Below are 14537 nucleotides of genomic sequence, written 5' to 3'. Positions count from 1 at the left end.
TATATCACTTAATGCTGTTAACAGCGGCTTAAGCAAGATCTCAGCGCCCATCTTTGTAAAACCTGACAAAAGAATACAAAATCTATTATCAGAAAATTAGAACAAATTAGAAAATAGTGATATGTTTTTCTGAAGGCAAAAAGTGGTGATGTGATCCATTTAGCACTGCAAACTTCACAAACCTAAGCATGACTAATCCTTGTAGATTTCTCTGGAGGAACACGCAAACTTTCCCACCATTGAGAGGTGTGAACATTCTCTCTCATCAGCTCTGCGTAAAGGGCCTTTTGCCTTTTATAAAGTGTGTATTGTAAATGGTGTTTTATTTATCTTTCACATCCCTGTCTTATATCTAAGTTTTAGGGACGTTAATGGATGGAGTAATGCCACTGTAGTTGTACCCGTAAACTCTCCTTATTTATTTGATGCAAGTGCTGCTCTCCGTAACTTTATATCAACCAGAAAGAATGCTTCATTCACCATTGTTCCAAGCTCACTTTGGGTCCAAGGCAAGTCACAAAAAGATACACGCAGATATTGTTAATAGATTTTGTTTTATTTAAATTGTATAAATATTCAAAATTTCAATTATACATCGTTATGATCTTCAGAAAAGCTTTATTAAAATCAACACTGCGTCAACATTGGGTGTATTTACATCTGCTGCAGAAGTATTCTAACTTAGAATTAACTCAACAGAAAGAGGAAACTCTAGACCTCTCCCACAAAAGAAGGAAGTGCGACCCTCACAGATGCATAAATTGTAGCACCTGGACACCACTGCAAAATCCATACCAGGCCCAACAACTTTAATGGATCATTTATAGTACTCCTGTCACTAGATGAGCTAGAGAAACCTTATGGTCCCCTAAGCCTTATAAGCTCAAATGTAACTATATCCTGTGAAGCCCCATGAACCTTCCACCACAAACAGACACAATCTTGTTAGTGCTGCCCTGAAAAAGGAGGAAACTTAAGAATGAAGCTCTACTACCCTATACTTAATGTCACCTGTCAGTCCACAATTCATCATCTATTGGAGCTCCATATGAGTTCTAAAAGCAGCTTATGGTTACTTGCGTAACCAATGAAAAAATAACTGGAAAAAAACAGACGCAGAATGCTATTCGTGTTGGTTTGTTCTCATCGAGATGCACTGACTTCATATTATGATGTAATGTTGCAGTTTAATAAATCAATACAATGTCTTCTATGTAAGTCTCCATAAAATAAATAGACTGTTTCTTCCCTAGGAACTTCACTGACATTTAACACAATCAGTACCTCTTTTAGAATACTAAATATAGCTCAATCACCTGACCTATCAAAGAAATCCAGTACTGCCTTTCAACAAAACAGCATAGCAATTGAAAATTCTGTAAGTTTTCCTAATATCTTATAAGAAAAAAATGTGTTCATGTATTACATGGAATGAATTGTAAGATTATTGAGATGCTCAAATGTGTGACCCCCCAGCAATAAGACACTTATCAAGTATCATCAGTGTGGCAACCCCTTTTTCATTCATTTTTCCATTTTCACAAATACAGCTAGTGACAGGTTGCCATAGAGCCCTATAAACTAAATTTACCCTTCTTTTAGCTAAAAATAGTTTCCCTTACATCCCCATAAAATCATCTTTATGTTATACTAGCTATAGCCCCTGGCGTTGACCAGAATAGTACATAACTGCTCTTGCAAAATAGAACAATAGAAGGTTAACAAAAAATATGTTATATCTATCCATGTACCTCTCTCTATATCTCTCTGTCCCTCTCTTTATCTCTCCCTGTCTGTCTCTCTATCCATATTACCTCACACATAAGCTGTCTTATGCTCATTGCCTATAGGAAAGTTCAGCGCTCATATTGATGACCTGTGGCAAAATAGAAGTTGAGTCATGATTGGTTGCTAACTGCCACAGCAGCCAGCAAATAATGGCTCCTGTATATGATGGTTAATAAGTGTATTTTGGAAAGCACAGGGTGAACAATTTTAACTCAATATGACAGCATGGGAGAAAACAAGAGTCATATCTTGAATAAAAGAGTCAAGTGTTCCAAATTACAATGGGAGAAATAGCTGTAATTAAAGTAAAGTGCCCCCCTGACAGCTAAGTTTAGGTGATATGGGTAGTACATTCAACCCTTTACCAGAAGTCATTGTTGGTTTGGTGGGTAAAATTCTGGTGACAGGTCTTCTTTAAACCATTAAAATAAACATCAAATATCCCTAATTTTTGTGAAAGAAAACATGTGATCTTTTTATGCCTTTGGACCTGATTGTATGATTCTCAAAATGATTCTTCTACTGTACTGTAGGATTCATATGTTCAACTACATATAAAAGTGTCAATTGCCCTCTTTTTTTTAGTTTAAAGACATATTTGGACAGCAGCTGGTAGAACCAGTAGTAACCAACCTCTTGTAAGTAGCTGTTTTTCCAGATATACTACATCTTTTACATTTTTTACATTTCAGTTATTATGTTCTGTTGCAATACTATTCTATGCACATTTGTGAGGTATCTTTTTTGGGTGGTATTTATCTAAACCTGAGCATGTGTCATACTATCTGTGATGAACCCCCACTTTTGAGTTCAATCACAGGATACACTTACACTAGAGAGTCCTTACATTTTAGATAAAAGTCCCAACCACCTATGCAAGATGACGTCTGAATGACAAATGGGTTCTCCTGGATTCACTAATTTAAATCCAGTGGTTGTCTTTGGTCCCCACCCCCTGACTGTGATGCAACTGAAAGTGGGAGGTCTGCATTACCCCTCCCTTCAGAAAGGTAACCTCTGTGGATGATTTTTATTAAAACCCCATAACTTTTGATCAGAACATGTTCAATCATTGGGTTATCTCACTACCTCTCACCCCATACCAAACCTGGGGTGGCGAGGCTTCATGATTTGACTGGGTTCCTACCCAGTTAGGTTCCTGAAATTCAGGATATGAATGTACCAAAATCCCCCTAACCTTCTCCTGTAAATGAGGACTCATAATCATGAGTTTTGTCCAAGTTATGGGACAAATTTGATCTTCCTCTGTGTGTTTTAGGCGGGAAAAAAGCAAACAAGACTTTTCTCTTTGATCTCCTTGCTCAAGTCTAAAAGAGGTGTCAGTGCTCACACTACCTGTACAAACATGCTTTCCCCAAACCTTTGAAGAACAGGGAACCCAAGGGTTGTTAGGCACCAAATAAAGCAACCCTTCCTGGCAGATCCAGTCATTTCCAAAAATAGCTGCCTCAGTCCTATAACTAAATACATGGGCCAAGGCAGGATGGTTTGATCATGTATATATGGTGCATATATAATGTATGTATGTGAGTTTATTATGTATAGATGCGTACATATGTGTGTATATAATGTACATGTATATATACTATATCTTTGTATTTTTGATGTGTAAATGCTGCATGTGTGTATACTGGGTGTATAAATGTAGTGAATCAATGTGTCTGAATGAACATATAAATATGTGTATGTGTAATGTGTGTAACAGTGTATAAATGTGTGTAAGTGTACAAATATGTATATTTTCTTAGGGGGTCCCATGCAAAAGTTTGCTATGGGTCCAGGCTTCTTCTAGTTAAGCCCCTAGTGCTGTATATATGGCTGCCCTTTTCTTGTTCACACTCCCTGCATAAGCTGCCAGCTGCTCTGACATTAACAATGATACCACTGAATGTAGAGTATTTTGTAGGAGAGGAACCCCCAGTCTTATCTGTTCAGTTCATTTGGAATGCTGTGAAGGAATTTCATGGGGGGCAACTTTGACACAGAAAAAAAGATTTGTGTCCTTCTGTCCTTCTTTGACTTCATCTCTCATACATTTATTATCTACAGAAATGATTCTCTTGCTGTAATGGCCTCAGTTGACTTATATTTTGAAAATCAGACGATAACCAGCTCAGAGGTCACCAGAGTGATAGTAAATAATGAGGCGGTATTTAAAAAACGGAACATTATTCTGGATCTCTTATATATGAATCCTGAAGGTAATGTACACAAGAACAATATGCACAAATATGAAGCGTCAAATATCTCCTAGTTTGTTCATAAAAATGAAAATTGTTGCAATGGTTATTTGTAATAGTATGAATAATAAAAATAACAGTAATAGGATTGAATCCGATAGTTCAGTGAGATGATACTTTCCTTCTTTTGATTTGGATAAAATTCATATTCCAGAAACCGAATTGTAACTGGTCAAAAAGAAAAAAAAAGAAATTAGATCGATAATGGCTTAGGGCGAGAAAAGACTAGACATTCCAGGAGTTTGGAGATGAAGGGAAGATTAGAGACTGGTCAGTAGTTAACAGCACAGGTGCGTCAAGGGAAGGTTTCTTTTAGCAACAGTTAAATAAAAGCATCTTTATGAAAGGAAGGAAATACACCAAAAGAAAGACGGATGGCAAATATTTTGGTGAGGTACCAAAGAAGAAGAAGATTTCGGGACACCGGGTCTCGCTGGTGCTGGTGTCGGGCTGTGATATTACAGCCCAGACCCGGCACTAACACTGGGATCGGAAAAACTCCGATCCCGGGTGTTTAACCCCTTACACACCGCGGTCAAGCGTGAACGCGGCGTGCATGTGTGTCCCCCGTGGATCGGACCCCCCGGGTGTGCTTACCGGGGGATCCGATCCCTCCTGCCGCTGCCCCGGGTCCCAACGAGTGACCCGAGGCTGTCAGCTTCTCTCCCCGCCGGGTTCTGCCTTCCTGACAGGACCCGGCTGTAAGTAACTGAGCATGCGCGGCATGCTCAGTTACTTACACTATACACTGCAATACAAGTGTATTGCAGTGTAAAGGCTTGAATAAGCGATCGGATGATCGCTTATTCAAGCCAAGAAGTAGAAAATGTAAAAGAGTTAAAAAAAAAATTTAATCTTTTTATAATATAATTAAATAAATAAATAAAATAAAAGTCCCATAATCTCCCCAGTAACACATAAAATGCAAATAAAGTAAATAAAACACAAAAACACGTACATATTTGGTATCACCGCGTCCGTATTAATCTGTACAATAAATCTAAATCAATATTGAACCCGCTCAGTGAACTACGTAAAAAAAAAACTTGAAAAACTTCCCATAATATACAATTTTTCATCAAACACCATCACAAAAAATGTTCTAAAAAGTGATCAAGAAAAGTTACGTTCCCTAATATGATACGACTGAAAAGAACAACTGTTTTCACAAAAAATTAGCCCTCAACCAGATCTGACAACAGAAAAATGCAGAAGTTATGGCCCTGAAAAGTTGTCAATAGTAAAAACAATGCGATTTTCTCCAATATTGGTTTTGCTCAGGAAAATTGAGCAAAAATAAGAAAAACTATATAAATGAGGTAACACCGCAATCGTAGTGAACCAGAGAATAAAGATAAAATATTATTTTTACGTTACGGTGAGCGGGGAAAAAAAAATGCTAACAATCCAAAATTGATGATTTTGTTTGTGTCCCCCTTGAAATAGTTAATAAAATCTCATGAATAAGCTTTAGACTCCTAAAATGAATTATCTATACATTGTATCTCATCCCATAAAAAATAAGCCCTCATATGTTCGCATTACCAAAAAAAATTTAAATTTATAGGTCGTACAATGTGACAATACAAATCTGCTGTGAATAGCGCTGCTTTGATCCTATGCTCGGTCGTACGCCCATACAGCAGTTTACCACCTCATATGTGGTATCAGTACACTCGGGAGGAATTGGGCATCAAGCGTTGCAGTGCGTTTCATCATTTAATTTATTCTGAAAATTTCAGTTTTGGCCTAAATTAATGTATTTTCCAAAAAAATTCTATAGTTTCTAAATCGCAAGTCCATATTTTTTAACCCATGTGAAACACCTAAAGGGTTAATAGACTTAATAGAAGTTGTTTTACATATGTTGAGGGGTGAACTTTCTATAGTGGGGTAATTTATGGGGTTTTACTATTATTTAGGCCTCTCAAAGTCACTTGAAAGCTGAGTTGTCCCTCAAAATGTGAGTTTTGGCAATTTTCATGAAAATAAGAAAAATCGCACCTAAAGTTCTGCGCCTCATAACATCCTAGAAAAATGACCGGAAGCATAAAATATCATCCCAGCATAAAGCAGATATTCTGTAAATGTTAATTATCAAACTTTTTGGGTAGTTTTACATCTTGTCTGGAAACCAGAACATTTCAAACTTGGAAAATGAAGAATTTTTACAAACTTTTGCCAAATTTTCACTTTTTTTCAGAACGAAACGCAAAACTTATCACTTAAATTTTATAACTAACATGAAGTACAATGTGTCACGAGAAAACATTCTCGAAATCACCCGGATATGTTAAAGCGTTCCGAAGTTATAACCAATTATCGTAAGACATGTCAGATTTGAAAAATCGAGTCTGGTCATTGAGCTGAAAACTAGTGTCGGTGATAAGGGGTTAAATGCTATCCATTCTGTGGTGGTAATCTGATTAAAAATGTTCCTGAGGAAGCCCCTTTGTCCCATAGACACAGGCCCTCAAGTGTCTAATGGCAAATACAGACTTGTCTATAATATAATTTACAAAGGAGGTAAACATATATATTTGGGGATTGTGAATTAATTGTTTGAGTCTAGTAACAATCCTTTGCTGCATTGGTAGGTGCTGAAATGTATGGACAGGCCATGACTGGCAGATGTGTTGTAGAAATGTCCCAAGCAGAACTTTTTGGGCATGTCCTAGTTTTCAACTATGCCCCAATCTGTATCCCAAAATGAGCCAATAAGAATTACAAGTCTTCCCACTTTAAATAATCCTTGCACAGTTCTTATGTCAGAAAATGTTATTAGTCTTGGAAAGGAGAAATGTAAAAAACACTAAAATAAAATACAAAGAACTATATAAATGTGGTATTGTTGTAGTACCCACAGAATACATGTATTATGTTACATTTGCCACACCATAACAATGTAAAACAATGACCCCCCCCCTCAAAAAAATTGAAAATTTGTACCCCAAAATGTTGAGGGTAAAAAACATTTGTCCCACAAAACCCTATTCAGTTGCATATATAAAAATGGTTACATCTCCTAGTATGTTCCAATAGAGAATAAATACTTTACATGTTTATTCTATTTAAAAATCTTCTCCATCAACATACATTTGAAGGGAAGCGGTCATCAGGGACCTCATTTTCACTAAAGACAGGTTACAGGAGCCCATTGCACCTCTAGTTCAAATATGCCTTTCTGCTTTCCTTAAGCATTTACATTACAATATAGATGTGTGTTTGAACTTACCTTGCACTCTGACCTAATCCTCTGTATAGCCCCAGAGGTTGGGCTTTGGTTTGGATGCATTTCAAAAACAAGATGTGACTTGTCAGTGCAGCAGACTGATCAGCTCTCAGCTCCGACCTATGTGCTCCTCTACAGCTCCTCCCTGCTGCTCCATCAGAGAGCTCACCGCCTGGTGAGCTGAACATCAGTGGGAGAGGGAGAAGCTGTACAGGTGCAAAAAGGTGGGGGCGGTTGCCACCTGCTTTAGTGAAAATTAGGTCCCTGGCGACAGGTTCCCTTTAAAAATCACCAAATGGATGTCATAAAGATCATTTTTATTTTAACCAACCTGTGTAAAGAGTTCAGGAGTGATATAACTTACAGTGACAACTACTTACTTTACTTATTTTTTTCCTTTTTCAGTGGCTGTTTTACTGAATTTCACATTTATACAGGACTACACACCAAATCTGTCTATTAGCTCATCATCTGAGGCCACGGATCTCAGCAAAACAATTGTGGACTTGGTATGTGAAAATATATTTAATAAAACAAAAAAATATACTAAACCATGTTTATCTTTAAGTTCAATAGAGATGAAGGGGGGGCATTGCTCCGGTTGTGAACTCTCGTATAGGCTATTTAGCCTGAGGGTGGAGAAAGATTTCTGGGGCGAATGACCAAATAAATACCCTGTGGTGCTCTAGCTCTCAAAGTCCATAAGAAGGCAACGTTCGATTTGAAGAGAGAAAAGGAAGCTGGCACTCACCATGTAAAATTTTCAGACTTTATTCCAACAGCGTTAAAAACATGATGCAGGGGAGAGGAAAACACGCAGGAGCCCACTTGAGGCGAAGGCACGTTTCGCGCTAACTGAGCGCTTAGTCGTGACGTTTTTAACGTTGTTGGAATAAAGTCTGAAAATTTTACATGGTGAGTGCCAGCTTCTGTTTCTCTCTTCAAATCGCAGTTTTTTGTATGTACTACCAGTTGCACAGAATACCATAGTTTGTATACCATAAACTAAGTATATTTTTCCAGTATTCTGCAAATATTTGTACTTCATTTGCTTCAGTTTAAACTAATTATTATTTATGAAATGTATTTTTATTTATAATGAATCCATCTACATTCTTCACTAATAGAAAATTTCACATTGCCAATGGGTACAATAATAATTTAATGTGACTACACTGGTAAGAGACACCAACTGAGTTATTATGTTCACTATACTTATTTTCAGCTTACACCAGAACTAAGGAAGTTCTATGGCAACAGTTTACAAGATTCCCCATCTACGTCCTTCAGGTATGACCTTCCATTTAAATTATTGCAAAACCCAACAAAATTTCCATTCAAAAACAATTAACCCTTAAATCACCTAGGTCACAGCTTTTTCAGAGAATTTGGGTAATAGGCAGAGCCTAATATATTTATTAATAATAGCCATTTATATAGCATCATCATTTACCTGCTCGAAAGAGCTTACAGTCTAAGAGGATGAGCATTTATATTCCTATCTCTGGTGGTTCTGGTTTTAAATTTGATTTATGAAAATGGCAGAAAAAGAAGAACAATATTAGCAAAATAAATTTAAGAAATATCACATCATAAACAATAGGAGCAATCAATCAACTACCAGATATCTTGGGGGGTTTATCAATACGTCGTCTGGTTTCTTCTTCTTTTGAATGTGAATGTATGGCCGCACCTAAACTCTCAGACCAAAGTATTAAGCCACAATTCTGACAAGTTTCTAAGCAGGAATCTGTGTACAATGTACCTAGAAGAATTGACTGCATATGTGAAAGGCTGCTAAGTATTAGGGTATGTTGACTAATCAAGATGCCAGTGATTTATCATGGCCTGCTTATCTTCTCTTTCACTACCTTCAATAAAGTCTGGTATGGAGTAGGACAAGACCAGTGAGATTCCATTCTGGAATGCAGGCAAGGTTACACATGATGCTAGTTTGTAAAGCAAATAGTTCATGTGTCTACTCTCGTACGACAGAAAATAAGATTTTACTATTGATTGAATGATTATTTACACAACCTTTATATATCATTTTTCTTGATGGGTCTGTTCTCAATTATGAACCATATTTGTACCTGTAAGACATAAAGATTATTATTAAAGGGGTTAGCCACCAATGAAAAAAGGACTTACCAGGGTACAAGATGAACCTAGAAACATAAGTTGTGAGACCATGTCACTAATCTATCACTAGATGGCAACAAAGTTCTATTTCAAAACTATGCAATGTGAGGAAAAGATTTACATTGAAAATATAGAGCATTGGCGGCAAACCTTTTAGACACCGAGTGCCCAAACTACAACCAAAACCGACATATTTTTTGCAAAGTGCCGATGCAACAATTTAAGCAGTAACTTATTACTCCGTTCTGTTAAAGGTTTAAATTGTATAGGCACCCGAGGACACCAATACAGTAGAAAGAAGGAGAAGAAGTTTGGATCATTATTGTAGCTTCCTACTAGGGTCCTGGGCTGCCTGTGACTGCAAGAGGCCTTGAGTCCTGTCTGGCGAACCCTGCCCTCGGTTGATGGCAAGGGTGCCCATATAGAGGGCTCTGAGTGCCACAGGTTCGCCACCCTGATATAGAGTAATGGCTGGCGCTAAATGCAGGGGTAATATACAAATGTTTAAAGGGGTTGTCCACTTTCAGCAAATAACTGTTTTGTTTTAGGAAAAGTTAAACAATTTTCCAATATATATCCATTTTGTATCTATTCCTCATGGTTTTCCAGATCTCTGCTTGCTGTCCTGGTATAGAAAATTTTATTATTTACTTCCACTGGATAGAAATCTGTGCATGATCATGTGATGGACACGCAGGTGCGCAAGCCGTTATTATCACAGAGGAATAATCATAGCTGTGTGGCATAAACGCATCAGGCACCTGCTTGTCTATCACATGACCATGGACAGATTTCTATTCAATGGAAGTAAAACAAAAGCTTTCTATAGAATGACAGCAAGCAGAGATCTAGTAAACTGTGAAGAACTGATACATAAAGTATTTCGGAAAATTGTAGAATTTTTCCTTACACAAACAATATCAATTATTTTAAGTGGACAACCCCTTTAACACCAGGCTCTCTGCTTTCAGGGGGAGAAGTCCATCTTGTCAGACAACATGAAAAAATATAGAATATGATTATATTAATATCAATATCAACCTTTTTGTATCTTAAAGCAATTTAATTTACATTTTAACAGCTTTATAGTCTTGTAACCTAGGATTTTAAATACACATTTAGATATATAGACATTTACAGACCCTTTACCACTCCATATAAACAAATATGTTGTGATAAGTACATACATTCAGATAGTAGAACACCAGATCCAAGATCATACAGTAAATACAGCACCAAATCCAAGTTCGGATATAAACACCAGAATTTAGCTCAGTACATAAAAATAGAACCATGGGTAATACTAGCACCTACTGTTAACCATGTGTGGGTGCATGAAGAGGGCTCAGGGGCTGAGCCCTCTCCATAGCCGGTAAGTCTTTGCTGTATATTGCAGCAAAGACTTACTGGTAACACCCGCAATCAGTGCTAGCATCGCCTCGGGTCTTCCGGATCTCGTTCCAGGTCTTGTTTTAACCCATTCATTACAATGTGTGATTTGCACATTTTAATGAATGAAGCCCAGAGTCATAGTGCTTGCCACCAGAAGCAATCATCAAAGTGCCTGACCTCAGTATCCATTTATCACAATGTACAATGGCTACATCCAACTGCTAATAGTCACAGTACCTCACCTATTGTGGCCAATAGTCAGAGTGCTTGCCACTAGTAGCTTAACTTCATAATCTCTGCCCTAGTAGCCAATAGTCACAGTGCAGTCCCCCCATATCAGTGGTTGGCGGAGTGTGCATACTGTGAGAATTGCACAGCCCCCTTGATATGCCAGAAGAATGCAAGACCCAGGACGTCACAGGTCCCAGCCCTGTATGCATATAAAGATATAGAAGATGGCACATAAATCCATTTTAATACATGACGTTTCGGTCAGAATGACCTTCCTCAGATGCGGATTGTATTTAAAAGCGCTCCTGGGGGGGTATCCGCTGCTCTGGACCTTGGCTGCGTGTTAGCCGCTTTCTGGTCTCAATATGCTATAAGTATACTAACCCTGGAAATGTTTCTTTAACAAATACATATACAAATGTGGAATGCCACACACAGATATATGAAACTGGCTGTGCCAGTTTTCTGTCTAACTTTGAGCTGGAAAGAATGTGTGATCTGCTTGCACTTGTGTTTATAAAGTTTCAGTTTTATGCTGAGCAGTGCCCGACACTTTAGAAAAATGTGCACGAAAAGGGTCGGAGTGCTTAGTCGGAGTTTGTGACACATTTATTACAGCAACTCGACAGAATTGTGTCGCATGCTGTGTATGAAAGGTGCACCAAAAAAAAAAGGTGCACATTTCTCGGGCAGTGCTGGGTGCATTAGTATTCAATTATCTGGTGCACCCTGCACATTTGTGAGACGAATTGCAATGAGGCAGTTTGCCTCCCTTTTTATATTTCTGGGCCATGCAATTATTTCAACAATAGGCATAAGAAATTAACCTCAAATGTTATTCAGCCAAGTTCATATGCATCCCATTTATCACGTTTTGATGGTAAGCACTGTAGCTCCTTTGCTTTTCAAGGATTTTTATGTTACTATGTCAAATCTGTCAAAGGTTAAGGTACAATTACACAGACAAAAAGAATAACCGACTAATCTGCAAAGCTACCCAGCAAGTATGTACTATTCAAGGAAATTTCTTCACGAATTAGTTCATCTATGCCCTGGTCCTTTAAATTAGTACATACATTTAACCTCTTCATAATACAAATAGCTGATCCTTTCCAACTAGGGCCATTGAGCAGGTCACATCAAGTAGGTTACTATTAGAGATGAGCGAGTATACTCATCTGAGCTTGATGCTCGTTCGAGTATTAGTGTACTCGAAACGGCTCGTTGCTCGGACGAGTATCTCGCCGACTCGAGAAGGAGCATTTACTTAACGAAACACAGTGAAGAACAGTGAAGAATACAATTAAAACAGTAAACACAGTGAACACACGATCATTTAAGTGAAGAACACATTGAAAGAAGACAGTGAAGAACATCTGCTAACTTATCAGAAGACACGAGCGCCGAACGGTGGAGGAGAGGAGCGGGGGCTGGAGCGAAACGGAGCGGAGGCTGGATCAGGTATGCAGGAACGGTGGCTGAGGTGGAGCGAAACGGGGCTGGAGCGGGCATGGAGGAGCGGAGTGGGGGCTGGAGAGGGCATGGAGGAGCGGAGCAGGGGCTGGAGCGGGCATGGAGGAGCGGAGCAGGGGCTGGAGGACTGGAGCGAAACACATCTGCAATGTGTTCTTCACATATATTGTTCTTCACATACTATTGTGAAAAACACCGTTCGGCACGCGTGTCTCCGGATAAGTTAGCAGATGTACGGAACATCTGCAATGTGTTCTTCTTTAGTGTTCTTTCAATGAAAACATCTGCAAACATCTGCAATGTGTTCTTCTTTAGTGTTCTTTCAATGTTTTCTTTCAGTGAAAAATGCTCGAGTCTCCCTTTGACTTCAATGGGGTTCGTTATTCGATATGAGCACTCGGGCATCGGGAAAAGCTCGACCCGAGTAACAAGCACTTGAGCATTTTAGTGCTCGCTCATCTCTAGTTACTATGGATTAATGTTAGAGGCAGGGAACTATGACACAGACAGGTAGAGTTGGTTTTCATGATTCTGTGAAGCAAATTAGAACCCGCACCATAAATATTTGTAATCTTTTGTCACTTTTCTTTGTCTTTTTTTTAGCAATCGTGGTGGACTGGCTGCTGCATTTATTCAGTACAAGCTTAATTATACAACCAATGTGGACATTAATTCACTACTAGCAAGTCTACAAAATAGCAGTCTAATCAATATCATACACATAGCAACTTTGTCTGTTAACAGTAAGTCAATGCATAAACTCTTATTCTCATCTTCCTTGTTGTCATTCTTATCATTTAAAGAAGACAGACCTACCTGTGACCAAAAATATATCAGAGTGTTGTTCACAAACCAACCATCTTATATGATATTAAAACATATTTAATGTGGCTCAGTTTAAAGCTTGAAGTACTTTTTTGCCACTAGTAGCTTAACCTCATAATCTCTGCCCTAGTAGCCAATAGTCACAGTGCTGTCCCCCCTAGTAAAGTGCTTGCACACAGTAGCCAGAAGTAATAATGCATTCCCCAAAAGCCATTAGTTATAGTGCTTGCCCAAATTAGCCAAGTCACAATGCTATCTGTCAGTAGCCACACTGCCTGCCCCCAGTGCTCCCCCCCCCCCCCAGTAGTCATAGTTCCTGCTGGCTCCCCAAGTAGCCAAGGATAAAAAAAATAAAATGCCTTAGGCCCGTTCCACACTTGCAAGTGTGATGCGATGAACACGCATCACACTCGCAACTCAAGCTGCCGCAAACGCACGGCCCGAACGCTGCACCGCAGGAGTGAACTGACATGCTGAGTTCACTCCCGCGGTACAGCGTTCGGGCCGTGCGTTCCCGGCAGCTTGCATTGCGAGTGTGATGCGAGTTCATCGCATCACACTCGCAAGTGTGGAACGGGCCTTATTCCTTTTGCATCCTCCTCTCTTGGCGTCTTGTTGCAGAAGATGAGGCACATGATGACATCACTCGTCATTCTGCATCGGATCGTATCTAGCAATAGGCCTTGCATTTCACTTTATGTGGCACCGTATCCCCGCCGTGACGTTATTGACGTCTACGGGGATGTACATGGGGCTGCAAATTTGCGCATGTGCTCACATTACATCCCCTATTTTGCTTACGCTACATCTCCTATTGTCCTATAAGATTTGTTCTAAGGTGACTAAATGTACAACAATTATATCACTGCTAAATAAAATTCACACTATACCTATCAGCTGACATTAATAAAGGTTAATTTTTAGACCAATGGGTTTCAGTGAGGTCCTCACGAACTTTTTTTGTAAATAATATGTAAATATATATGGACCTAGTCATAAACTATATCCACTATCGTTATTCGTTATAATTTGTTTCATTCCATTCCAAAAACTTCTTACTAATGTGTTATTTTTGTTATTTGATTGGTCTCAATAGTTAAAGCTGTAATCCTAGCTAGGATAGTAACCTCAGGCTAGTATACATTATTTTATTCATAATGTTACTCTTTTTTTGGGGTTATATCATGATACAA

General features: G+C 38.6%; 1 protein-coding gene across 1 annotated transcript in view; it reads left to right on the top strand.

Annotated features, from left to right (window-relative positions):
* The window catches only part of LOC140125666 (uncharacterized), a 29403-nt gene that overhangs the window by 2830 nt on the left and 12036 nt on the right, over window positions 1-14537 (top strand). The window contains exons 2-7 of the mRNA XM_072144534.1: window positions 1254-1378; window positions 2374-2426; window positions 3859-4010; window positions 7687-7790; window positions 8507-8571; window positions 13123-13262. Coding sequence (XP_072000635.1) covers window positions 1254-1378; window positions 2374-2426; window positions 3859-4010; window positions 7687-7790; window positions 8507-8571; window positions 13123-13262 — 639 coding nt within the window. The remainder of the gene's footprint in view (window positions 1-1253; window positions 1379-2373; window positions 2427-3858; window positions 4011-7686; window positions 7791-8506; window positions 8572-13122; window positions 13263-14537) is intronic.

Source organism: Engystomops pustulosus, chromosome 4 (genome assembly GCF_040894005.1).
Source record: "Engystomops pustulosus chromosome 4, aEngPut4.maternal, whole genome shotgun sequence".
NCBI classification, from domain to species: Eukaryota; Metazoa; Chordata; class Amphibia; order Anura; family Leptodactylidae; genus Engystomops; species Engystomops pustulosus.
The sequence above is the reverse complement of the archived record's forward strand: the minus strand, read 5'-3'. Positions and strand labels throughout refer to the sequence as shown.